Source organism: Cervus canadensis, chromosome 2 (genome assembly GCF_019320065.1).
Source record: "Cervus canadensis isolate Bull #8, Minnesota chromosome 2, ASM1932006v1, whole genome shotgun sequence".
Taxonomy (NCBI): Eukaryota; Metazoa; Chordata; class Mammalia; order Artiodactyla; family Cervidae; genus Cervus; species Cervus canadensis.
The window spans coordinates 42,482,129-42,509,715 of NC_057387.1; the positions used below are offsets into that span (position 1 = coordinate 42,482,129).

The following is a 27,587-nucleotide window of genomic DNA, read 5'->3' on the forward strand; positions in this document are numbered from 1 at the left end:
GGGTTCTGGATGAGCTCATGGAACAGTCCACATACACACCCTAGATGGTTCTGAAAAAGAAATAAACTCCTTTTCTAAGTCATTGATTATTTTAATTTCTTTTCTACCATGATTTAGCTGATGCCCTCTTAGAATAAGTGTCCTCATTATACAGTTAAGAAGAGCTCCCAAGTAGTTATGTGTGTGCTGTTTAGTCATGTCTGAGTCTTTGCAACCCGATGGAATGTAGCCCACCAGGCTCCTCAGTCCATGGAATTTTCCAGGAAGAAAACTGTAATGGGTTGTCACTTCCTTCTCCAGGAGATCTTTTTGCATGTGGATTTTACCATTGCACCACCTGGGAAACTCAAGTAGTTAAACAGATTGCAAATGTCCATGTCATTGGTAAACAGCAAAGAAAAATTATACGGTATAGTGATTCAAGATACCTACCTATGTAATAAAATATATACGTGCATGCATGCTAAGTTGCTTCCGTTGTGTCCAACTCTTTGCGACCCCATGGACTGTAGCCTGCAGGGCCCCTCTGTCCGTGAGATTCTCCAAGCAAGAATACTGGAGTGGGTTGCCATGCCCTGCTCCAGGGGATCTTCCCTATTCAGGGATCAAATCCTCTTTTCTTATGTCTCCTGAATTGGCAGGCAGGTTCTTTACCAGTAGCGCCACCTGGGAAGCCCCAATAAAATATATATCTAAGTGAAAATTCTGAAAGAGATGAGAATACCAGATCACCTTACCTGCCTCCTGAGAAATCTGTATGCAGGTCAAGAAGTAACAGTTAGAACAGGACATGGAACAACGGACTGGTTCCAAACTGGGAAAGGAATACATCAAGGCTGTATACTGTCACCTTGCTTATTTAACTTATATGCAGAGTACATCATGTGAAGTGCTGGATTGGGTGAAGCACAAATTGGATTCAAGATTTCCAGGAGAAATATTAATAACCTCAGATATGCAGATGACACCACCTTTATGACAGAAAGCGAAGAGGAACTAAGAAGCCTCATGATAAAAGTGAAAGAAGAGAGTGAAAATAGTGGCTTAAAACTCAATATTCAAAAACTAAGACCATGGCATCTGGTCCCATCACTTCATGGTAAATAGGGAAACAATAGAAACAGTGACAGACTTTATTTTCTTGGGTTCCAAAATCACTGCAGATGGTGACTGTAGCCATGAAATTAAAAGATGCTTACTCCTTGGAAGAAAGCTATGACAACCCTAGACAGCATATTTGAAAGCAGAGGCGTTACTTTACTGACAGAACTCCATATAGTCAAAGCTATGGTTTTTCCGGTCGTCAAGTATGGATGTGAAAGTTGGACTATAAAGAAAGCTTAGCGCCAAAGAATTGATGCTTTTGAACTGTGGTGTTGGAGAAGACTCATGAGAGTCCCTTGGACTGCAAGGAGATCTAAACAGCCCATCCTAAAGGAAATCAGTCCTGAATTTTCATTGGAAGGACTGATGCTAAAGCTGAAACTCCAATACTTGGGCCACCTGATGCAAAGAACTGACTCATTGGAAAAGACCCTGATGCTGGGAAAGATTGAAGGCAGGAGGAGAAGGGGATAACAGAGGGTGAGATGGTTGGATGGCATCATTGACTTGATGGACTTGAGTTTGGGCAAGCTCTGGAAGTTGGTGATGGACAGGGAAGCCTGATATGCTGCAGTCTAAAGGGTCGCAAAGAGTCGGACATGACTGAGCCACTAAACTGAACTGAAGTGAATAATACATATGAAATTAGATCTTGTTGAACTTTAAATACAAAAAGCAGTAGCAATTAGGTAGAGATCTTAAACATACTTTGAAGAAAATTGTCCGGGTAAAAATTAGAGTATTTTATGCACCTCTCAATATATTAACTTGAACAGTGATCTGAGTCTTCTGCTTTTTAACATTTATTTGCATAATGTTTCTTTAGAAGTCTGCTAGACTTGCCAAATATCTTGTGTACCATTACATCATTATGTGTATTAAATGATTAAAATATTTCTGTTCTTGATTTTATGCAAATTCATTTTTATTTACAGTGACTTTTAAGATACTAGATGATGAAAGCAAAAATATTCTATTAGAATCTATTGATTGCAAGAGATCAGTGTTTATTCTTTAACATTTTTGTTTATGATACATTTGTGTGCTTTATCTTCAATCTGATAGGTAGGCAATAAAGATGATTGGAATCTAATTTGATTCTCCCTCTACACACCTAGTGCATTGGCACTCGCCCCGCTGAGCTCCGCCTTCCCTCTCCACTCTCTCCATCACTGTTTCCAGGCAGAACCCTGTCTGCACTCACACAGGAAAATCACAAGTCTTGGGCTTCCCCTTGGAGCTCTGCTGCTGAGAGGATATGTATTGCTGCCCATCAGCCAGAAAGGGAGGAAGGCCATCACTTCAGAGAAGCCCAGAGTAGCTTTCTCTTCCTTCTTTAATAAGGAATGTTTGGAGTAAATATATTGCTTTTCATCTTAGTTCACAGTGGGAAACAAGTGAATGCAAAAATCCTCTCTAGTAGTTTGATCTTTATAATTGATAGCTGGGAAGTGACATTAGCTCCTTAAGCTGGCCCTCTGAGGAGAGAAAGGGAGCCTGGTGTTAAAGTTCGGTTGGCAGTTACGGCCTATTGTTTTAGCATGGTTATGCCAAGCTATCATTTTCTGGTTGTCGGTCTTGTGTAGAGCAGACAACAGGTTTCTTTTAAAAGTTATGTACTTATATAACTTCTTATATTCAAAGTACACATTTGATAAACTGTAAGCTACAGAATAATTACAGCATGCAAGTGTTCTTGCTTATAAAATGCCAACAATTTATCCCTTAATTATAGGGAGTTTGTCATATAGTTAATTACCATAGTTTGAAGGAAAGTCATGATTTTTCTGAAGGCTAAGTAAATCTGAACATTCATTACATTTGGTTTTATGAAAAGAATTAATCATCTGTGGAAACCAGCCCATCATGTCTCAATGTTCACTAAACATAAGTTACCAGTAACTTTACTACAGCTGTTTGTAATATCAAATCAGGAGAGGTCTAAATGTTTATCTGTAGTGAATTATTAAATCCATTGGGATACGTTCCTACAGTGGGATCCAGTACATTTTAGTGTGCTGCTTCTGTTTACAGTTTCTAGGGGTACAATGGCTGGCACTTTGGGGTACTTTGGATCTTGGGCAACTTACTTAATTACTCTGTGACTCAGTTTTCTCCTGCATAGAATGATTCATACAATGATAGTTATAAGAGTTCAGTAAGATAATAAGCAAGAACTTAGAACAGCCTGGCACCTCTGAAGCCCTTAATCATTACTAATTATTATTACTATTCAACAGCTGAAATGGATGAGGTAAATCAAGATGTGGAAAGTTTTCCAATATATTGTAGAATGTGTTTTTTTAAGTTGATGTGTATAAAATGTGTCTATATATGATGAAGCCAGTTATGCAAAATACCACACAAGATATTTCTCTCTTGCTGCTGCTGCTGCTAAGTTGCTTCAGTCATGTCTGACTCTGTGCGACCCCATAGATGGCAGCCCACCAGGCTCCCCCATCCCTGGGATTCTCCAGGCAAGAACAGTGGAGTGGGTTGCCATTTCCTTCTCCAATGCATGAAAGTGAAAAGTGAAAGTGAAGTCACTCAGTTGTGTCTGACTCTTAGCGATCCCATGGACTGCAGCCTACCAGGCTCCTCTGTCCATGGGATTGTCCAGGCAAGAGTGTGGGTTGCCATTGCCTTCACCTATTTCTCTCTAGTAGGAAACAAAAAGATCATGCAGATGAGAGAGAGAAGGGGGAAGATTACCTATAGACACTAATCTGAGAGCCACTGACATTGTGGACCTGATTGTTGCTCTCTCTTCCTCCTTTTCCTCCCTTCTTCCCTTCCTTTCTTTCTTTTCTCTCTCTTTTTCTTTTTTCTTCCGATGATGAGGTTATAGTCATGAAAAATTGTGTAACTAAAATACTTACAGTGTTTTAAAATTACTCAGTCTTCTTCAGCTGCTCTCTAAGAAGGTCCTGGTTATACTTCTTTGTATTAACTATCAATATGTTCTAATTGACCAAAGTCCCTTGGAAAAATTCCCCCAGAGTTATTTAAATTCCTGTGCCCCTTCTTTATGACTCACACAAGCCTTTGGAGAGCATTCGGTGTACTTCTCTCTGCCAAATTGGGCACGGAGACTTTGGTTGTAGCGCACATGTCTTTATGCCTCATGCCCAGAGTCCAGCTGCCCTTGGCACACCTCTCTTTTGGGTCCTGTCTGTCCTGGGGCCCTTACACAAGCTGTGTGCAGGCGCCTCTCATTTTTCAGGACCCACACATCCCACCAACTGAAGGTCTCAGGGAGCCAACGTTTTTCTTCAGTCACACCACTTCTCCCTTTCCAACGCATCCTTTTCTGGCTCCTGCCTTCAAGAGCCCATGCATCCCAAACAGAATCTTCAGGGGTGCTGGCTTTAGGAGGTTAGCAAAAACACAAAGAGCGGCACTATTAATTACTCATAGGAGTGAAAAACAAAAGTCTGCCTCTCAGGGTATATGCCCAGTAGTGGGATTGCTGGGTCATGTGGTAGTTCCATTAAGACACATGTACCCTAACATTCATTGCAGCGCTATTTACAGTAGCCAGGACATAGAAGCAACCTAAGTGTCCATCAATAGGTGAATTGATAAAGGAGATGTTATGCATATATACAATGGACTATTACTCACCTATAAAAGGAAGGAAATTGGGTTATCTGTAGAGATGTGGATGGACCTAGACTGTCATACAGAGTAAAGTAAGTCAGAAAGAGAAAAACAAATGTATATTAACACATATATGTGGAATCTGAAAAAAATGGTACAGATGAACCTAGTTCCAGGGCAGGAATACAGACACAAACATAGAGAATGGACATGTGGACATGGGGGATGAAGGGGAGGATGGGATGAATTGGGAGATTGTTGTTGTTTAGTCACTAAGTCATGTCCATCTCTTTGCAACCCCATGGACTGTAGTGTGCCAGGTTTCCCTAGCCATCACTGTCTCCCAGAGTTTGCTCAAACTCGGGTTCATTGAGTCAGTGATGCTCTCCAACCATCTCAGCCCCTTCTCCTGCCTTCAAGGAGACTGGGCTTGACATGAATACACTACCATGTGTAAAACAGCTAGTGGGAATCTGCTATAAAGCACAGGCAGCTCAACTTGGTGCTCTGTGATGACCTAGATGAGTGGGATGGGTATGGGGTGGAAGAGAGGTTCAGGAGGGAATGGATATATATACACATATAGCTGGTTCGCTTTGTTGTAGAGCAGAAACTAACACAACATTGTAAAGCAATTATACTTCAGTATAAAAAGATTCTGCCTCTCCTGGGAAATGAAGATGGAAACATTTACATATTCATTAGCTTTACTCTCTTATATTAGCAAGAGTAAAGTAGGAATTAATGTCTTAATAGCTGTGTCACTGAGAGCAAAAACTAGATACAGTAAAAATTTTAGGCATGTCTGCTAGATATAGTATGAATAGTTTCAGTTTGACGGATGTCACCAAAGGACAATTAAAATTTTTCTTTGCCAGTAAAGAAGTTGGATGTTGCAAAAGTGGCTAGAGTCCTATATAATCCCAGTCATATCCTCCAAATTTCAAAGAATGAGAACAAGAGATAGGAGCAACCTCTGAGAGAATGAGAAGTCTTATTTAGCACATGACTCAGCACCATGAACCAACACTATATGAAACAGGGTTAGCAAATAGGCAAGTACACTCCAAAAGAAAGCCTTCAGAGAAGCATTCCTCTGATCAGGCTTCTCATTAACAAGGGTCCGTGCCAGATGAAGAAATCCCTTCCTGAACTGAATAGGTACTATAAAATGGGATGGGGCGTTATCTTCAGTCAAAAAAATAAATAAGCTACATCCAAGGACTGTATCATTCTCCTGTAGAAGAGGTTAAGTTAACAGAATAGCAGTCCTGACATTTCAGCAACCATAGCAATGAAACTGTGCAGAGATAAACTGACCTTCCTGAAAATGTCCTTGGCCTCAGCTGCTTCTTCCACTCCACTCAGGCTGGGAAATCATCAACATGATGTAAAACTACATTCTCCAGCTCTTCAGCTCAAGATCTAAGTGAAGGATCCCCTGACTATTCATGAAAACACTTAAAGGATCTTTGCATTTTCTCCCATTAAGTTTAGGAAGATAAACTGAGCTAAATCTGTTCTGATTCAGGCGTAAATAATCAGGACAGCTACTTAAATTCTTTAAGATGATTTTATGACACAGAAGAGACATTTTTAAGAGTCAGAATACATTTTTTAGGAAAAAAAGATGAACTCAAGATATTTAATTAAATTTATTGTAGATAATATGTGTTTTCTACTGTCAAAGAAATTAAAGAAAATATGTTTAATGAGAGATGAAAGATAGCTAGCACAAAGGTACAATTAGGAAACTAATGTAAGAAAACACTGTCATGGCAAGATTAAAACCAATACTGCGTATGTGAGCTCAGTTGTGTCCGACTCTTACTGACCAAATGGACTGTAGCCCACCAGGCTCATCTGTCCATGGAATTTTCCAGGCAAGAATACTGGAGCAGGTTGCCATTTCATACTCCAGGGGATCTTCCCAACCCAGGGATCGAACCTGCCTCTCCTGCATTGGCAGGTGGATTCTTTACCAGTGTGACACCTGGAAAGTTCAAAATCACAAAAACAAAATCCACCATGGAGAAAGTAAAATCAGTTATGTTAAGGACAGGTTTCAGAATCATCAGTAAAAGTACAAGAGAATAAAACTGATCCAAGTAGAGATAATAGATATGAAGGATATACCTCAGAATATAACAAGTGAATCACTTGTTATATGGATGTTGAAGAAGAGGACAATATTCAGATAAATACTATAAGGAAACTTTCCTTCCAGATAAATATCTGAATCTTTAGACTCGAAGGATTAGCAAGATACCAGGTAAAGTTAAAATATATACTAGAATTTAGGTATTTCTCAGTGAAAAATTCAAATTTCAATACTGAAGAAAGAATTCTGTAAATATTGTTGTAGCTGATACTATCGTTCCTAATTACTATCTACCCCCTTCCATAGGCAGAGTATCCTTTCTGCTTCAGTTTCTTTGGACGTGATCAATGACAAGTGAATGAACCTGACAGATAGCCCACCAACCAGAAACTTGTAGAGTCATCATAAGCTTTGCCCAATCTTGTTGCTCATGGTCCTTTCTTTCAGAGAAGGCCATGTTCCAGATATGGGCTGCTCTGATAGCCTGGGTCACAGAATGGGAAGTCATGGGCAGGAGACCAAGGCTCAACCTGTAGCTTGGAGCAGAACCATAGTACCTGACCACCAATGTGTAGTATGAGAAAGAAACACACATTTGTTATTGGTAGCCGACTGAGCCTTTGAGGTTGTTGTGCAGTATGCCTAGTGAGTGAAAGCGAATACAGACAAAGTGAACACACACGCGAGACTAACAGCATGCTAGCTAGACTTCTCCCTCTACAGCATTAGATGCCAGAATAGAATGGAGTGATGTATTTTTAGTTTCCATGAAACAGTTTGTGACATAAGAATTCTGTTCCTATCCAAAAGGTCATTTAACCATTAAGATAACCGTAAAGCACCAGGTATGTAAGAATTCCCAGGTGGTTCAGTTGTAAAGAATCCACCTGCAACTCAGGAGACACAGGTTCAACTCATGGGTCAGAAACTTCCCCTGGAGAAGGGAATGGCTACCCACTTCAGTATTCTTGCCTGAAAAATTCTATGGACAGAGGAGCCTGGTGGACTACAGTCCATGGGGTCACAAAGAGTTAGACACGACTAAGCACACACACACATGGTAAATACAGTGACAGAAACAGGGCAAAATTATTAAATTCATTTAAAGAGAAGATCTATTACAAAATTAATACAGCAATGACAAAGACAAATCTTAGATAATACCAATAAAATTGTCAAAGTGTGATGAGCTGCAGATTTTATAAAGGAGGGACTCAATATTAGTTTCATTCTTGCAATAACTAGAATCTTAGTTTCAAGCATTTTTAAAAATAAAATTTATCAAGAGTAGTTTAAAACAATTTTAAAAGGCCAGTAACAACATGTAAAATATAAAGGACATACTTGAATGAGTTCATGTCTATAATATGTAAAACATACTAGTTGAAGAATAGGCAAAGTACATAAATAGGAACACCATTAGAGATGAAATGCAAACCAAAAAGAAGTATATGGAAAAGTATTCTCAGTCACATTTAAGGAAAATTCATGAAAAGTCTTTTATGCAACATTGTGGGGTTGATTCTTAGCCTATAAGAAAGGGGGAGCCAAGAAAGAGTGTTAGAAAGGAAATGGCATGTTCAGATTGGAAAATAAATTGAAGGAGAGCAACAATGAAGCAAAACAAAACCAAACAGAAACCAGTCTGTAAGAGGCTGTTGTAAAAATCCAGATAAATGATAAAGATGACGTGGATTCTGCCTCAATACAGCCTTGTCTTGCCATGTTGACTGACCAGGCATCAGCTCAGTTCAGTTCAGTTCTTCAATTGTGTCTGACTCTTTGTGACCCCATGAACCGCAGCACGCGAGGCCTCCCTGTCCGTCACCACTACCCAAACTCATGTTCACTGAGTCAGTGATGCCATCCAACCATCTCATCTTCTGTCATCCCCTTCTTCTCCCATCTTCAATCCTTCCCAGTATCAAGGTCTTTTCAAATGAGTCAGCTCTTCACATCAGGTGGCCAAAGTATTGGAGTTTCAGCTTCAACATCAGTCCTTCCAGTGAATACCCAGGACTGATCTCCTTTAGGATGGACTGGTTGGATCTCCTTGCAGTCCATGGGATGCTCAAGAGTCTTCTCCAACACCACAGTTCAAAAGCATCAATTCTTCTGTGCTCAGCTTTCTTTATAGTCCCAGTCTCACATCCATACATGACTACTGGAAAAACCATAGCTTTGACTAGATGGATCTTTGTTGACAAAGTAATGTCTCTGCTTTTTAATAAGCTGTCTAGGTTAGTCGTAATTTTCCTTCCAAGGAGTAAGCATCTTTTAATTTCATGGCTACAATCACCATCTGCAGTGATTTTGGAGCCCAAAAAAATAAAGTCAGCCACTGTTTCCACTGTCTCCCCATCTATTTGCCATGAAGTGATGGGACCAGATGCCATGATCTTAGTTTTCTGAATGTTGACCTTTAAGCCAACTTTTTCACTCTCCTCTTTCACTTTCAGAAAGAGGCTCTTTAGTTCTTCTTCACTTTCTGCCATAACGGTGGTATCATCTGCATATCTGAGGTTATTGATATTTCTCCTGGCAATCTTGATTCCAGCTTGTGCTTCATCCAGCCCAGCATTTCTCGTGATGTACTCTGCATATAAGTTAAATAAACAGGGTAACAATATACAGCTTTGACATACTCCTTTCCCAATGTGGAACCAGTCTGTTGTTCCATGTCCAGTTCTAAATGTTGCTTCCTGACCTGCATACAGGTTTCTTAAGAGGCAGGTCAGGTGATCTGGTATTCCCATCTCTTTCAGAATTTTCCAGTTTATTGTGAACCACACAGTCAAAGGCATTTGCATAGCCAATAAAGCAGAAACAGATGTTTTTATGGAACTCTCTTGCTTTTTCAGTGATCCAGCAGATGTTGGCAATTTGATCTCTGGTTCCTCTGCCTTTTCTAAATCCGACTTGAACACCTGGAAGTTCAGAGTTGACGCACTGTTGAAGCCTGGCTTGGAGAATTTTGAGCATTACTTTGCTAGCATGTGAGATGAGAGCAATTGTGCCATAGTTTGAGCATTCTTTGGCATTGCCTTTCTTTGGAATTGGAATGAAAACTGACCTTTTCTAGTCCTGTGGCCACTGCTGAGTTTTCCAAATTTGCTGGCATATTGAGTGTAGCACTGTCACAGCATCATCTTTTAGGATTTGAAATAACTCAACTGGAATTCCATCACCTCCACTAGCTTTGTTCGTAGTGATGCTTCCTAAGGCCCACTTGACTTCACATTCCAGGAAGTCTGGCCCTAGGTGAATGATCACACCATCGTGATTATCTGGGTCATGAACATCTTTTTTGTATAGTTCTTCTGTGTATTCTTGCCACCTCTTCTTTATATCTTATGCTTCTATTAGGTCCCCACCATTTCTTTCCTTTATTGGGCCCATCTTTACATGAAAATTTCCCTTGTTATCTCTAATTTTCTTGACGAGATTTCTAGTCTTTCCCATTCTATTGCTTTCTTCTATTTCTTGCATTGATCATTTTTCTCTTAGTTATGATCAAGAGAAATCTTTGAAGAGAAGACAGGAAAATGACATAGATGAAAGGTTGGCGTGTTTCCTGCGGTGGGTGGGATGGAGAAATAGTTTTCCTAATGACATCATGGCCAGCATTTAGCCCGTTTTCACTGTAAATCACTGGTGTGGTTAAATAACCCCTGCATATACACTGCATTCTTGTGTAACCCCAAATTCCTATGTTGAAACCTAATTCCCAACATGATGAGTCTAGGCAATGGGGCTTTAGGGGGTGATTAGATCTTAAAGGCAGAGACTTTTATGAATGGAATAACTGTTCTTATTGAAGAATCTATGGCTGATTCATATCAATGTATGACAAAAAAAAAAAAAAATGTTCTCATTTGGGATACTGCAGAATTCCCTGTGCTTAGAGCTTTCTAAAACATAGAAGTCATTCAATAAATATTTGTTAATATATTAAAAAAAAAAAAATAAAGGGACCTTACAAACTCCCTCAACCCTGCGGCTGTGAGAAGGGACAGGGAGAAGGCCATCTGTGAACCAGGAAGAGTGCCCTCATTGGAGGCTGGATCTGCCAGTGCTTGATCTCAGACATCCCAGCCTCCAGGACTGTGAGAAACAAACTTCTGTTGTTTATAAGCTACTGGTCTATAGTACTCTGTTCTAACAGACTGGATGGAGTAAGACAACTCCTCTGATCAGAATCAGCACCTGACCAAAATACATTTCACCAAACTGGGGCAAAGGCTAATAGAGTTTTGCCAAGAGAATGCACTGGCCATAGCAAATACCCTCTTCCAACAACAGAAGAGGACTCTACACATGGACATCACCAGATGGTCAACACTGAAATCAGACTGATTATATTCTTTGCAGCCAAAGATGGAGAAGCTCTATATAGTCAGCAAAAGCAAGACCAGGAGCTGACTGTGGCTCAGATCATGTACTCCTTATTGCCAAATTCAGACTTAAATTGAAAAAAGTGGGGGAAACCACTAGACCATGCAGGTATGACCTAAATCAAATCCCTTATGATTATACAGTGGAAGTGAGAAATAGATTTAAGGGACTAGATCTGATAATCAACATGCCTGATGAACTATGGATGGAGGTTCGTGACATTGTATACAGGAGACAGGGATCAAGACCATCCCCAAGAAAAAGAAATGCAAAAAAGCAAAATGGCTGTCTGAGGAGGCCTTACAAATAGTTGTGAAAAGTGGGAAGTGAAATGCAAAGGAGAAAAGGAAAGATATACCCATTTGAATGCAGAGTTCCAAAGACTAGCAAGGAGAGATAAGAAAGCCTTCCTCAGTAATCAATGCAAAGAAATGGAGGAAAACAATAGAATGGGAAAGACTAGAGATTTCTTCAAAAAAATTAGAGATACCAGGGAACATTTCATACAAAGATGGGCTCAATAAAGTACAGAAATGGTAGTGACCTAATAGAAGCAGAAGATATTAAGAGGTGGCAAGAATACACAGAAGAACTATACAAAAAAGATCTTCACAACCCAGATAATCATGATGGTGTGATCACTCACCCAGAGCCAGACATCCTGGAATGTGAAGTCAAGTGGGCCTTAGGAAGCATCACTACGAACAAAGCTAGTGAAGGTGATGGAATTCCAGTTGAGCTATTTCAAATCCTAAAAGATGATGCTGTGACAGTGCTGCACTCAATATGCCAGCAAATTTGGAAAACTCAGCAGTGACCACAGGACTCAAAAAGGTCAGTTTTCATTCCAATCCCAAAGAAAGGCAATGCCAAAGAATGGTCAAACTACTGCACAACTGCACTCATCTCACATGCTAGCAAAGTAATGCTCAAAATTCTCCAAGCCAGGCTTCAGCAATAATGTGAACTGTGAACTTCCAGATGTTCAAGTCAGATTTAGAAAAGGCAGAGGAACCAGAGATCAAATTGCCAACATCTGCTGGATCACTGAAAAAGCAAGAGAGTTCCATAAAAACATCTATTTCTGCTTTATTGACTATGCCAATACCTTTGACTGTGTGGATCACAATAAACTGTGGAAAACTCTTCAAGAGATAGGAATACCAAACCACCTGACCTGCCTCCTGAGAAATCTGTCTGCAGATCAGGAAGCAACATTTAGAACTGGACATGGAACAACAGACTGGTTCCACATTGGGAAAGGAGTATGTCAAAGCTGTATATTGTTACCCTGTTTATTTAACTTATATGCAGAGTACATAATGAGAAATGCTGAGCTGGATGAAGTACAAGCTGGAATCAAGATTGCCAGGAGAAATATCAATAACCTCAGATATGCAGATGACACCACCCTTATGGCAGAAATCGAAGAGCTAAAGAGCCTCTTGATGAAAGTGAAAGCCGATAGTTGGCTTAAAGGTCAACATTCAGAAAACTAAGATCACGGCATCTGGTCCCATCACTTCATGGCAAATAGAAGGGGAAACAATGGAAGCAGTGGCAGACTTTTTTTGGGGGGCTCCAAAATCACTGCAGATGGTGACTGCAGCCATGAAATTAAAAGACACTTGCTCCTTGGAAGAAAAGTTACAACCAACCTAGATAGCACATTGGAAAGCAGAGACATTACTTTGCCAACAAAGATCCATCTAGTCAAAGCTATGGTTTTTCCAGTAGTCATGTATGGATGTGAGAATTGGACTATAAAGAAAGCTGAGCACCGAAGAATTGACGCTTTTGAACTGTGGTGTTGGAGAAGACACTTGAGCGTCCCATGGACTGCAAGGAGATCCAACCAGTTCATCCTATAGGAAATCAGTCCTGAATATTCTTTGGAAGAACTGATGCTGAAGCTGAAACTCCAATACTTTGGCCACCTGATGCAAAGAACTGACTCATTTGAAAAGCCCCTGATGCTGGGAAAGATTGAAGACAGGAGGAAAAGGGGACGACAGAGGATCAGATGATTGGATGGCATCACCGACTCAATGAACATGAGTTTGAGTAAACTCTGGGAGTTGGTGATGGAAAGCGTGGCCTGGTGTGCTGCAGTCCATGGGTTGCAAACAGTCGGACATGACTGATGACTGAACTGAACTGAACAGAAAAGGGGTTCCTTGTCTTCTTTCCTCCAGGGATCCTCCTGGGTCGTGCTGCATTCGTTCCAGCAGCAGAGCACTAGGTGCTTTTATTTTTTCCCTCTCTCTTGCCCTCTGCTTGTTCTCCCTCTTAAGGCAGAAGGCTACCATTCAGATTTGCATAGGTAAGCACATGCAAATGATGTATGCTTATGGCTCATCAGTTTTAACCAGTGGCAAACAACAAATCTAAAGGAACGGAGACTATATGGCAAGGGAACAAAAAATGTTTTAAATAAATATAAGGATGGATGGGATTTGATAGAAAATGGAATATTTCCAGTAGATCCGAGAACAGTTGATATCTACATTTTCTTAGTTTTGTTAAGGCATGTATTAATAGACCAGGCTGCTATAGCCACTTACGGGTAATTTGAGATAACTCTGAGAACTCATTTAATGGATAGAGCCAGGTAGAGGAAATGCGTTTTGAGAAAAAAATTTTCTCCATTATTATTTTTTTTTAAGGTTTTTGTGATCTAATCATTTAAACCAAAAGTGATCCCCTTTTGCCTACAACAGGGAAGGGAAAATAATGCTAGAAAGAATCACAAGATTGCAGATTACAGTTTTGTGCATCAGATCAGGGACTTTTTACTAGCTTGTACTACCCAAGAAGCTCATAGTGTGAAAGCACTCCCTTATCAGCAGAAGCGTCACTGGAATGAAAGTGGTGAGCAGTGATCACAACTCAAAAAATCTAGAAATGGCATAAGAAGTGTGTAATATTACAGATGGAAATTACTGTGTTGTGTTTAATTCTCATGGCAACTGTGGCTTCCCAGGTGGTTCAGTGGTAAAGAATCCACCTGCCAATGCAGGAGACACAGGTTCCATCCCTGGGTCGGGAAAATCCCCTGGAGAAGGAAATGGCAACCCACTCCAGTATTCTTGCCTGGAGAACACCATGGACAGAGACGTCTGGCAGGCTGTAGTCCATGGGGTCACTGAGTCAGACACAACTTAGCAACTAAATAATAACGGCAACTGTAATGGAAATTTATATGGATAAGAAAATTCTAAGGGAATTCATGGTGACCCAGAAAAGGCCATGCATTGACATTTACATTGACTGCTTTCAGATTATAAAATCATAGAAATCAGAGTGAAGCCTGTGCAGAAATTTAGGCAGAGTTAGGATGGGTGGAGGATGGAAAGACAGGCTTTGCAGCTGGCAGTCTTGAGTTTGAGAGCTTCCCTAGGACTCAGTGGTAAAGAATCTGCCTGCAATACAGGAGCAGCAGGAACCAGGGTCCATCCCGGAGTCTGGAAGGTCCCCTGGAGGAGGGCGTGGCAGCCCACTCCAGTGTTCTTGCCTGGAAAATCCCACGGACAGAGGAGCTTGGTGAGCTATAGTCCATAGGGTTATAAAGAGTCAGACATGACTGAAGTGACCTGGCACTCACACATGCACACATCTTCAGTTTGAAGCTTGGTTTGACTACGTTATAGCTAGTCAGACTAGGTGGGATTCGATGAATACTCCTCTCCTCATTTTCTGAAAAATCGATATAATAATTGTTTCCTTATGGAGTGATTGATGGGATTAACAGATCACAAATGAACTTCCTGGCACATGGTAGGTGCTTAACACTTAAGCACCTTAAACATTAGTTAACATTAGTTCCCTCCTGTAAACAATAATGCTTCCCTTAATAGGATTTTCATTTTGTTTCAGGAGCTAGATAGATAATAAATAGATGGAGATATATAGATATATACCTATCCTTATAGATAAATTTCATGGATTTAAAAATTTATACAGATTGTCTATGTCATGCATAGCACATGTGGCAGAAAATATTATACTATAAAATGTTGCATACATTAGTGTCATAGCAACAGCAAAACAATCCTGTGGTTTCTTGCCAAAACAAATATGATTATACATTACGGTGCTGTCTGTGATAAATTCCTTTGAGGTTTCAAAATGTTGTGCTTGAATAATGATGGCAATCTATTTGCGACTCAGTTTTTTTTCTGGAATGCAAACCTTTGTTTTACAGAGCTGCTGAACTGTAATGTAAATGTTATATAGGATCTTGTCAAAACAACTGTATTAGTGATCAGATATTGGAATAGTTAGTGGGACTAAATACCCTCAAATTTTAGGGCTTTTTTCTCAATCTAAGCTTTGAGTACTTATGAAAAATATTTGAAGTAAATCAGTGTTTGCATGCTGTACTCTGTTCTCATTTGTTTAATTTTGCTTCAAAAGGACAATTTTAAATGGAGGCTTAAAAATTCCAACCAGGCATCAACATTTTAGTTTATAAAAATAAGTATATACTGATATTACTTTGCCATACATCATTTTTTTCCTATTTTTGCTTCCAAATATTCATTATTTATTTCTCCACACTATTTATACATGATAATACACTTCACAAAGAATGAAAGATAGATTATTTTTTTTCCATCTTACCTAACAGGCCTTTTATAAAAGCCTCTTTTCAGTAAATTACTTCTGAATATAAACAAGCTAGCTCATCTCATTTTACAAATAAATAGAGAGTTGATGACTACATTTTTAAATTATATGATTTATGTAATCATTAGTTAAGGAGAGAATAAAACAATGATGGATTAAAAAAAATCCCTCTCAGTGCCCGCATCGTTAGTTACACATGGAAAACTGCTCCTCCCCATTGCATTCTCCTCTTCTCTCAGATCAGTTCCCTTTTGCTAGACGGTCCTTGGGACTCTATGGAGGGCTTCAAAGTCAATCCAGAGCACCGTGGCTCTATAAACATTTTTGGAGGAGAAAATGTAAAATTCTATTTGAATGAAACTAGGAAGATAAACAATGACTTTATTCCCTGTCTTAGAAAACAACCACATTTTATTGTGGTTTATTGTTTCTGTTAAGGAAGCAACAAGTTATTCAGGTATATTGTTTAAAATGTGAAAATCTGGAAAAGCAAAACACAAATAGAAAGTATCCATACCCTACCACAGTGATCACTGGAAATATTTTCTTAAAATAGCCTCGAGGTCCCGTGCGTGTGTGGGTGGGTTTGTGTGCGGTACAGGACCTGCCTGGTTGCTCCGTTCTGATCCTGATTTTGCTCTTGTAACAGTATGTTGTGAATATGGCCACAGGTCAATGAATATATAATCATATCAGGCATAACTGTAAAAGCTAAATCTTCAGTGAAAGCTTAATATGTGTCAGGAATTATGCAAAGAACCTAACATAAAATATCATTTTAGTTTTTACAGAAATCATTTGAATGTATCTTATTCATATTTTACAGAGAGACTTAAAGAAGTAATTTGCCCAAGGTCATATAACCTATCTGTGTTCTGAGATGGGAATACAGAACTGTATTTTCCACTTTTTATTTATGTTCCATGTTTATCACTACAGAGTTCAAAATCATAATCACTGTGCTATACAGTGTTACAGAATTACATTGAAAAAGTTTTCATCCATATAAATTAACCATTACCTCTATTGGCATAGTGAATGGCTTCCACTTCCAAGTTCCCACAATTATAATCAATACTGAGGTAAACATCGCTAAAATAGACATATCTATAAGTTCAATTAATGAAACTTATTTAAGATATATTTATAGAAGTGGAAATGTTAGGGGGAAAAAAATGATGAGTACTCTTAAGGTTTTTGATTTGATATACAGTGTTCTCTCCAATAACAGAGAATGTTCTTAAGAATAAGAGAATTGTTCTTAATAATTTTCATACATCTTAAAGGTCAAAAATAAATGAAGTACCTCATTTTCATTTGTATATTTTGAATATCTTTCCATGCATTTATTTTGTGCCTTTCTTTTGTGACTGAAACAATCAACTATTCAGATAACAACTCAATAACTGGGCTTCCCTGATGACTCAGATGGTAAAGAATCCCGCTGCAATGGGACACCCAGGTTCAATCCCTGGAGAAGGAAATGGCTACCCACTCCAGTATTCTTGCCTGGAGAATTCCATGGACTGAGAAGCCTGGTGGGTTATACAGTTCATGGGGTTGCAAAGAGTCAGACACAACTGAGTGACTAATGCTTTCACTAACTGACAAATCAAATTCTACGTACCACTTGGCCTTTAGACTTAATTCATGGAGTGGTTAATGGTCCTAATTTTTTAATTGGAGTTTATTAAAGGCATAATTTACATCCTATAAAATTCCCTTTTATAACACAGTTTAGTGAGTTTTGACAAATGCCTACCATCATGTAACCATCACCATATTCAAGTTATAGGACATTCCTACCACCCTAAAATGATAGCCAACTCCTGCTTTATCTCCTAACACCAGCAAGCACTAATATGTTTTCTGTTCCTATGCTTTTGCCTTTTCCAGGGTGTCATGTAAATGGACTCACTCAGTATATAGCCTTTTGAGTCTGACTTCTTGCACCTTGTTTAATGCATTTGAGATTCATTCATGTTTTTACCTGTTTTCTTTTTCTTCCCTTTTTATTTCTGAGTGGTATTCTATTGTGTGGATATACCACCATTTTTTAAAATCTGTTTACCTATTGAAGGATATTTAGGCTGTTCTAGTTTTTCCCAATTATGAGGACATCTGATATAAAACTTCATGCACATGGCTTTGTATGAATGGGCTCTAAGGCATGCAGGCTTCAGTAGTTGCAGCCCGTGGGCTCAGAAGTTGTGGCTCTCGGACTCCAGAGCACAGGCTCAATAGTTATGCTGCGTGGGGCTAGTTGCTCTGCAACAAGAGGAATCTTCCCAACCAGGGTTCGAACCTGTGTTTCCTGCACAGACTCCTCACCACTGATGCACTAGGCAAGCCCAAGTAGGCAAGTTTTTTAAATAAGAAATTTTAATCAGTGCCTGGTTGTATATGAACATATCATACAGTTGATCCATTACCCATATCCTTTGATTCATCTCTGTCAGGTAGTATTAGGCTACTTATTTAGCAAATCTAATGTGTTTTAAAAAATTCAGTGTAGTTCAGCCACTCAGTCATGCCCAACTCTTTGCGACCCCATAGATTGCAGTATGCCAGGCCTCCCTGTCCATCACCAGCTCCCGGAGTTTACCCAAACTCATGTCCATTGAGTCAGTGATGCCATCCAGCCATCTCATCCTCTGTCATCCCTTTCTCCTCCTGCCCTCAATCTTTCCCAGCATCAGGGTCTTTTCAAATGAGTCAGCTCTTCACATTAGGTGGCCAAAGTATTGGAGTTTCAGCTTCAACATCAGTCCTTCCAATGAACACTTAGGACTGATCTCCTTTAGGATGGACTGGTTGGATCTCCTCGCAGTCCAAGGGACTCTCAAGAGTCTTCTCCAGCACCATAGTTCAAAAGCATCAGTTCTTCAGCCGCTCAGCTTTCTTTATAGTCCAACTCTCACATCCATACATGACTATTGGAAAAACCATAGCTTTGACTAGACAGACCTTTGTTAGAAAGAAATAAATAAGAAGCCATTCATTAGCTTAAAATATCAGTGTAAATCAAGGCATGGGTACAATTTATTGGTGAGTTATATTTCTTATCATCAGTTGTGATGTACAGTAAATTCTCTGTCCATGGGGTTCTCCAGGCAAGAATACTGGAGTGGATTGCCATGCACATCTCCAGGGGATCTTCCTGATCCAGGGATCAAACCCAGGTCTCTTGCATTGCAGGCGGACTCTTTATCATCTGAGCCACAAGGGAAGCCTATGAAACATGTAGCAAATATCAAATAAGAAACACTATGGTACATTTCTCAGGATGAATGAGTTTACAGTATCATGAGTCTGTACTTCTAGATTTATAAATAACTTTATAAGAACAGAGTGATGATAGTTATGTTAGAGGAGCACATAAAGGGTGACCTATCCAAACTTATTGATTCTGCAACATCCTGTAAATAGAGATCTGAAGGGCTGTTAGCCAAAGAGGGGAGAGGAGACTGTTCCAGAGAGAGGAACCAGCTTACACCAAGATTTTGTTTGGCAGGTGAGAGAAGAGCACTAGGGCAAGAGAACTGAGAATGCCATCAAAGAATGTTCAACTGGACTACAGAATGAGTGTAATAGAAACAAAATTGAGAAAGAGTAAGATGGACTAGAGCAGATGAAAAAAATTATTGGTTGGGAAATTTCCAGAATGGCCAGAGAAACTTTATTGTATGAGGGAGATAGGCTAGGAGGTAGATAGGGTTGGTGGTTCACAATATAGTTGTGACTGTGGACTAAAAGTATTGGACAGGTCATTAGAGTTAGGGAAGTTAAGAAACTTCAGATAGAGTCCATGGATACCCACATCCACCAAAGAACATAAACACATTTGTATTAATAGACTTGCATGGAGTTTCATGTCAGTACATTGGGAAACTGAGCTAAAATGAAACATAAGTGTTTATTACAAATCTCAACACCTTATGCCCTGTGAAGCTCTAAACAAGGAATGCAATGTGCAGCTATTCCCAGAAGTGTTAGAACACAAAGATTTTATTTTATTTTTTTTTGAGAATCATTCAGTATTACTGCTCTTGTAGGCCATGCTCTTTTTGCCAGAGAAGTGATAGCATTTTAAAGAAAGAATTGACTGTCTATACCTGACAGTGCTCACATTGCTAACTAATCACTTTTCTACAACTCTTGGCAGTGGTTCTCAGACTGATGTAAAAAGGAATCCATCACTTGCAGAATTCAAAAAAAGGCTAGACTCCTGGAATTCAGTCTCAAGAATCTGATCCAGTAGGCCTGGGCTTGAGCCAGGGGATCAGTAGTATATCAGGCACCTCAGGTGATTTGGACGTGTTGCCAGTGGTTGGTGTGGATCCAGCTGGGTCTGCAGAATTTCTGAAACAGTTTTCAATATTAGCTGCACACTAGAATCATCTGGAGAGTCTCTAAAAATCCCACTGACCAGGCCACGCCTCATAGCAATTAAATCTAAGTCTCCAGAGTTGCCTCAGTATTTGTTTAAAGCTCCCAGGTGATTCCAACATGCAGCCAATTAGAGAACCCCTGCTCCTAAAGATTCACTGTGGAAAGCCTTAAGCTTCTTTGGCTCCTTGGGACTTGGAAATACTTCATAAGATCTATAGCTAATACTCCAGTAAAAGCTTGGCCTGCCTCTGGGTTAATTAGCTTATCAGAGAAAGCCACCTAGAGTTTCCCCCTTTCTCTAGGGAGGAACAATTCTCTCGGAGAGTAGTTTTTAGCCTCTTTCTCCAAATAGTACCAGAAGGAAATTCCTGAGAAGAAACAAAACTCAGAGCTATTATAAAATTCTAAATTGAAACAAAACCACCATAAAAAAAAGAAAGAAATGGTTTTTTAGCTCTTATGTCATCACATCCCCAACTTTTTAAAACAAGAAATTGCTTAGATGAACTTTACAGTGGTTCATAGCCTCAAGTTTGAAGTTCTCTAGTAATTTCTTCTTAGATGGACTTAACATCATTTCTCTTTTCTGAAATACTCACCAACTTCAGGCTCTACCAGGAGGAAAACCTAATGTGATGGAGTTGAGTCTTAGAGCACACACTTCATACATGACTGCTTTTCTTCCTTCTCTCTTCTCCTTTTCATTTTGCCTCATCAGAGGACACAGTGAATGAAGGAAGAAGCAAATAGCAAAATAAAGATGGCCAGTATTTGGGAATATGACATCCATCTATCTTCTCCTGGTAAAACGTAGGCTGTGTTTGTAACAATTGTTGGTTATAGGACTGTGATTTCTTATTCTAAATCAGTAGTGCTAGATGTTTCTCTGGATTAAAATATTTTATATTTTAGGAGAAAATACTGTGTATTCTGTTATACAAGCAGGATCTTGAGCATCACTTTGTAATCAAAAATGGATATTTCCGCAGCACAGCAGAGTACAAATTGCCTCACAGCAATTCCCCAATGGTGGTAAGAAACACCACCAAATGAGCTTGCACCAAAAAAGAAACATTTGGGTTTTAAAGCTTGTTTGGATATTAGAATTGTAGACTATAGCATCCTGGAATTCCAACCAATTATAAAAAACTTCTTTTTTCTCTCTCTTTTTCTTCCTCTTTTTTACTTTTTGTCTTGCTCCTGGCTTTTATGGACAACCATAATATGTTTGTGTAGAGAGACGAGGACCTTTGTGCATATCATCTCATTTAATCCTAATCAAAATCCATTCAAATATGTATTATTAGTTCCACTTTACAGATAAGAAAGCCAGATCTCTGAAAGATTAAACTGCTTGTGAAAATGCTATAGAGCCCACCTTCAAGCACTTGACATTCACACTCCCTGACTGCAGCATCCACTGTGCCACACAGCTTCCTTCCCAATAGAGTTGAAGACACAAATCACTGAATTTAAGATGCCATATGCACAGATCCCATTTTATGTTTAACATAAAAGCTGATTGCTGATAACTTCCAGTTAAAAAACAAAAGCCGTTTATAATCATCCAGAAAGAAAGAATTGGAACAGTATTTAAGCTCGGCATTTGGTCCAGCAATATAACATCGGATTTTAAATAAACGAGTGCTTTATCCAAGTAAGTCAATACTTCAACACTGAAATAATATATAAAATACATTTTTTAGGTGTCCCGAATCCAACCCATTGAGAATGGTCAAGAAGAAAATTCACAGGGAAGGTCCTTTAAAGACTGTCTCGCAAGACTCTTCAGCTGGATAATGGGAATCAGCCACTGTGAACACCTTCAATTAAGGCAATAAACGTATGTGCGCTCGCGCGCACTGGTGTTAGAATTGAGTTGCAAAGCTAAGGCAAATACAAAAAAATGTGTCCTTCTGTGCAAGTTTCCATTATAACCAGAAGGGATCTAGATACTAGATCATTTTGGTTATTATTGTTATCTTTATTATTTATTGTTCAAATATATTTTGGTTTTTCACTGATATTTCACTCATTAATGGGAACTTAGCATTCCTCAATCAAATAGCCCTTGATAGTAGTAACTTTTTTTGTTCTCTTATCTGAAGTGCTGTCTTTGCATCTCCCTGTATTTTTTCGAGGAAAAATGGTGAGTGGCAGATCTCACTAAGTAGCAAGTCATTGCCAAATTTTCCTGTCATAAATAAATAGCAATTTTGTTTTAAGTAACTTTAAAATTCCAAAGTATAATTTATACAAATGGGATGTAGGATAAATAGAAAAATCAAGATTTTTAACATGGAACTTAAAGCTTCAAAAATTGACATACTAGGGACTTAGAGTTTATCAAATTTAAGAATCCAAAACTACTTTTCAGAAACAAGTACTTATTTTTCCATGGACCTCTGCACTCAAGGACTGGATTCAGTATTTTGCTCACTGACTTGCTGTGGACGTGGATGCACACTTCCTAATGGATGTAGCATATTCCCACCTTCAGCTCTTTGGACTCAAGCTCTGCTAACTTCTGTGTACTCTGTGTGTGTAATTGCCCTGATGAATTGTATGACCACTTTCTTCTTAAGATTCTGAATTAAGCTTCTGTGCATGAATTTTTAGTTTGCCTATTGAAAGTTTGCCCTGTCTACTAATAAGATTTAATATTGCATATAAAGAATTCAACCAGATTAAAAGGCAAAACCCCTTGTCACCTAGTTTGACTCATAGGGAGTCCATTCTTCAATACAGGTGAACTGAAAATATTAAGTGCAATTCTGATTTTTTTAATATTGCTAAAAAAAAATGCTGATGGGGAAGTGAGCGACATCATAACTTCCTGCATAGGAATCATACCATTTGAATATTTCAAATCATGTATTTACATACATGTAGTTGTTATAATAGCGAATCATAAGAGTTTTATAGATGATAAGGATTTTAGTTTGTCCTTTCTCTAGATTCTTTCAGGAAAAAACTATTCCTGTGCTGGAAGAGAACTCATCTTATTTCTTAAAGCCTACTGAGGTTAATAGTCCATCTCTTTCATTCTACAGTTTAGATTTGTTTGCTGTTAGTGAAATTAATGAACAGATGGCCCCTGTGTTCTTTGTACACTCCTTTCATGTACTTGGAAACTATTATTAAATTTCTCTTATGTTTTCTTCCCTACACATAGTCACTTCATTGTTTTCTTTTTATCTGTTTATCTCTCTAACTCCATCTTTAAATAATAAGTCCTGAGAAGAATCCTTTTAATTCCAGCCAAGTAGGGAAAGCCATCTCAGAGGTTAGAGCTTAAGTGTGATGTGAAAGTGTAAGGGTACTGATTAGAAAAAGCAGGCTTTTCCCCAGAGCCCTGGGATCTAAAAGTGGAGTCAATCCGGAACCACAGTTACCCTTGAGTTTAACCTGGTTATGACTTAGCATAAAGAAAGGGGCACTATTGCTTGGAATTTATAAGCAGTGAAAGGAAGATCTAGGGGTCACCAAAATGTGCTTTTAAATGGCAAAACCTAGATCTTAATAGCTCACTTACACTTATCTGTGCAATGCCTTATTTCTAAGGTGACCTCGTATCCCTATTTAGGACAGCCCCAGTTTAAGCCACAAGGGAAGCTCAGCTGGTAAAGAATCTGCCTGCAATGCGGGAGACCTAGGTTCGATTGCTGGGTTGGGAAGATCCCTGGAGAAGGGAAAGGCTACCCACTCCAGGATTCTGGCCTGGAGAATTCCATGGATGGTATAGTCCATGGGGTCGCAAAGAGTCGGACACGACTGAGCGATTTTCACTTTCACTTTCAAGCCCAGGTGTAGATGAAAATTTATATGCTGTCCCTACAGCCACTGCACATTTTTGGTCACTCTCCAGCTTTTTTACCTGTCACTTGGTTTTTCCTCCGCTTGTTTGCTCCCTTGCACTGATTACCAGTGATTTGTTTCTGTTACTTTCTTTGCTTTATTGAGGTCTTTTAATACAGTAAATCCCTTACATATGAACCTTCAAGTTTCTAATTTTCAAAGATGCAAACGGGCACTCTCACGTCCAGCCACATAAGTTAGTTCACGTGTCTGGCGTACATTGTCACGTGTGTGTATCCTCTGCACGTGGTTGGGCATTTGTGTACTTTAGAGTACTATATAGAGTACAGAAGTACAGTTTCTTTATTTCAAGCCCAGGATGTCCAGAAGCATTGGTGATGTAGCTGGTACTGCTAAGTGCCAACTGTTATCCCGTACTACTATACTTTTCAAGGTACTGTACTGTAAAATTAAAAATGTTTTCTTTATTTTTTGTTTGTTTTTTATGTCTTATTTGTGTGAAAAGTATTATAAACCTATTGCAGTACAGTACTATATAGCTGATCATGTTATTTGGCTACCTAGGCTAACATCGTTGGACTTATGAACTCACTCTCAGAACAGAACTCATTCATTTGTGGGGGACTTAGTGTATTTCAGTTCTGCTTTCCAAGGAGATGGTTGTCCCCTTCACTCAGGATCATCTTTAGTAAATTTAATGAGTCTTATGGACATTATTATTTAGGGTAAGATAAATTGATACCTAGGCCAGCAGCCTTTGGAGCAGCATCTGTTTTCTCTCCCTTGTTTAAATCTCCTTTTGTTTCTTTCCAGTGTCACATCTTTACTCTTTCTTTACCCACCAGTTGCCACAGACTGATTAATCTTCCATTTATAACTTAACATCTTTCCAGAAATTACTATGTGCTGGGTCCTGTCCAGAGGAGTGACACTCCTGTCAGTTTTATACTGAAATACTGTGTATTAAATTGTATTTTTTCAGTTCACAGATTTCAAGTCCCCATGGGGCCACTAGAAATAAAACTATGATGTTTTGTTTCCACAGTTCTTATGGCTTTTATTCTATCATAGTGCAGTCTGTAACTCTGAAAGATCTCTTTTGTCGTAAAAGCATGCTTGTGCTTCTGGAAAGAATACTCAAGAAAATTTAGAGATGAGCCACTGATTAGTCAACATTTTTCTCAGGACTTTTTTTTTTTAATGGGAAATTAAACTTTCTAAGGGCTTATCAGGAATTAGTAAAAAGGTCCACATGCTCTGGTCACTACTGATTCTTACTGATACTGTTTTTCTCTAGTAGGTTGAAGTGGGTAAGACCTAGAAAAAAATCTGCCTTAAGCAGTCATCAGTGATATTCTTCTAGTTGTGGTTAATATGCCTCGATTCAGTGAAAATGGATTTATTCACATACATTCAAAAAATGTTTTAGCTATTCAAAACACCTTAACTTGTAAAGTGCCACACTTTACATGGATGAAATCTCATGGCATGTGTTCATTATGTGAAATTCTATTTATGATATCTTTGACTTACAGAGTCAAAGCTACAATGAAAAACATTCTAAACATGTAATTTGATGGTAAAACCCTTTTGTAATGCTGCTATTATTGGTTTGGGCTGTCACTTATGTTAGCTCCTGACATGACCTGTATGTAGCATGATTAATTATGTCATATCGATTTCCACTGCAATATTTCAGCAGCCATATTGTGTGTCTGAAACCATTTAATTATTAGCCATTCCACAGGGTTCCTTGGTACACAATTCAGTTGCTTAAAAAAAAATGTAAAAAAGTCTCTACAAAGAATTCTTTGGTTGAGGTAAACAACAGAGATTGCAGTCCATAGTCTGGATTCATGCATCAAAAATGAAGTGTTTAAAGTAGATCTTTGTCAGCTAGCAAATGCCATTTCAGTCTGAACATTTCACCACTCCTTCTATGCCATCTGTCTCACAGGGAGCAATTAATCTGAAACTCCAACATGCAGCATTAAAATTCCATTAACGCTGAACAGAATATTAACATGTCTGGCATTACCATATTTATCTCTCCAAATTTCAGTGTTAATTTTGAATAAGACAGGTATAACATTTTCCTCTATTTGGTTAATTAAGAATATTGGATAAAATATATAATTAGTAGCTAAATTGATATAATAATATATGCAACTCATTTGAATAATGCTGAATGTTTTTGCAATTTAAGTGTATTTGGGCTACAATTTTATATAAGGCTACTGATTATTTGTAAAAACACCAAAATCTTTTATGAAGCCAGTTTTCCCAAGACTCTGACTTTGTAATTCCTTTTTCTTTTTGCAGAACCACATCACTGCCTTCGCAGAAGTCACATGATATTGAAGCAAATGGTCTCTCACTGCATTGGACATCATCCCTTTTCACCATCCATTCGTAACACCCAAAGTGTGTTTGATGACAAAAAAGGTTTATAAAGTTGTCTAATCATTTTTATAATTTAAAAATCAGTGTCAACTTATCTGTTTCCCCCACTAGACTGTGAGCTCCTCAAGGGCAGGACTGTGTCTTTCTCCTCTGTCTCCCCTGCACCTACAACAAAGCCTCACACAGAGTAGGTAGGTGTTCAATAAAAAAGTGATGACAAAAATTAATTCTGAAATAAAACATTCATTTTAATTTCTCACAGAATCACTGAGACTAAGTGAAAAGAAACCTCTACACGAGTCATATTTGTGTGAGAAGTCCCTCCACTTTGAGCTAGTTAAGCTTTTTAATTTATCATGTATCTTCTATTTGGCAGCATACCATATTTCATTCGAAGTGGACTTTGAAAGTCATGGGGGTTTTTATTTCATTATTCAGCATGACCTTATTTCCATTCTAACAGATTTCAGTGTGTGAAATTACTTTACTTTTAGAAAGTATGTTCTATACTAAAATAATGTTTGCACATAATATTATGCTATATTTCACTTAAAATACCATTCATACTATAAATTCTAAGACTGGTGCTTCTGCTTTTGAAGGTGAAAATGCCAATTTTTACTGTAATAAGTAATGTATCATAATTAAAAATTATTTATTTGGATTTTTGTTCCTGACAATTGTGATTTAATTGTTGACTTGTAGTTTTTGAATGCAGGCAGTGTTTAGGATAGTCTAAGTGACTGAATCCAGCAACCGTACCTATTTATTGAACAGTTTTCCACAGATAACCATCTCAAGAGTGGTCAAAGGCTCCATTCTTTGGCCAGTCAAGTTTCCACATAATTTAAATAGAAAAGAATCACCCCCAGACAATGCAGATTAAATTACATAAACACAAGAAATATAGTCAATGTATTTTGCTTTGCATATTTGTAGTACTTTATAGTTTACAAAATACATTTTCATTTGTTATTTCATCTAATCCTCACAATGAAAAAAAGTGAAAGTCACTCAGTCGCGTCCAACTCTTTGCAATTCCAAATCCTCACAATAGAACCATTAAGAGTTTGGCTTTAGTGTTACAGATGAGAAAAATAAAGACAAGACAGGGTAAATAACGTGCCCAACTCCACACAACTAG

General features: G+C 38.6%; 1 protein-coding gene across 4 annotated transcripts in view; it reads left to right on the top strand.

Moving 5' to 3' along the window:
• PLPPR5 (phospholipid phosphatase related 5) overlaps window positions 1-27,107 on the top strand; it is a 124,418-nt gene extending 97,311 nt beyond the window's left edge. For 2 of the 4 annotated variants that reach the window (XM_043460562.1, XM_043460563.1), the window contains exons 6-7: window positions 21,928-22,064; window positions 26,363-26,492. In XM_043460562.1, coding sequence (XP_043316497.1) covers window positions 21,928-22,062 — 135 coding nt within the window. In that variant the 3' untranslated portion in view covers window positions 22,063-22,064; window positions 26,363-26,492. Of the gene's footprint in view, window positions 1-21,927; window positions 22,065-26,362 lie in introns of all 4 variants that reach the window. The other 2 variants (XM_043460564.1, XM_043460565.1) reach the window with 1 other exon arrangement.
• Window positions 27,108-27,587: the final 480 nt, after the last annotated feature.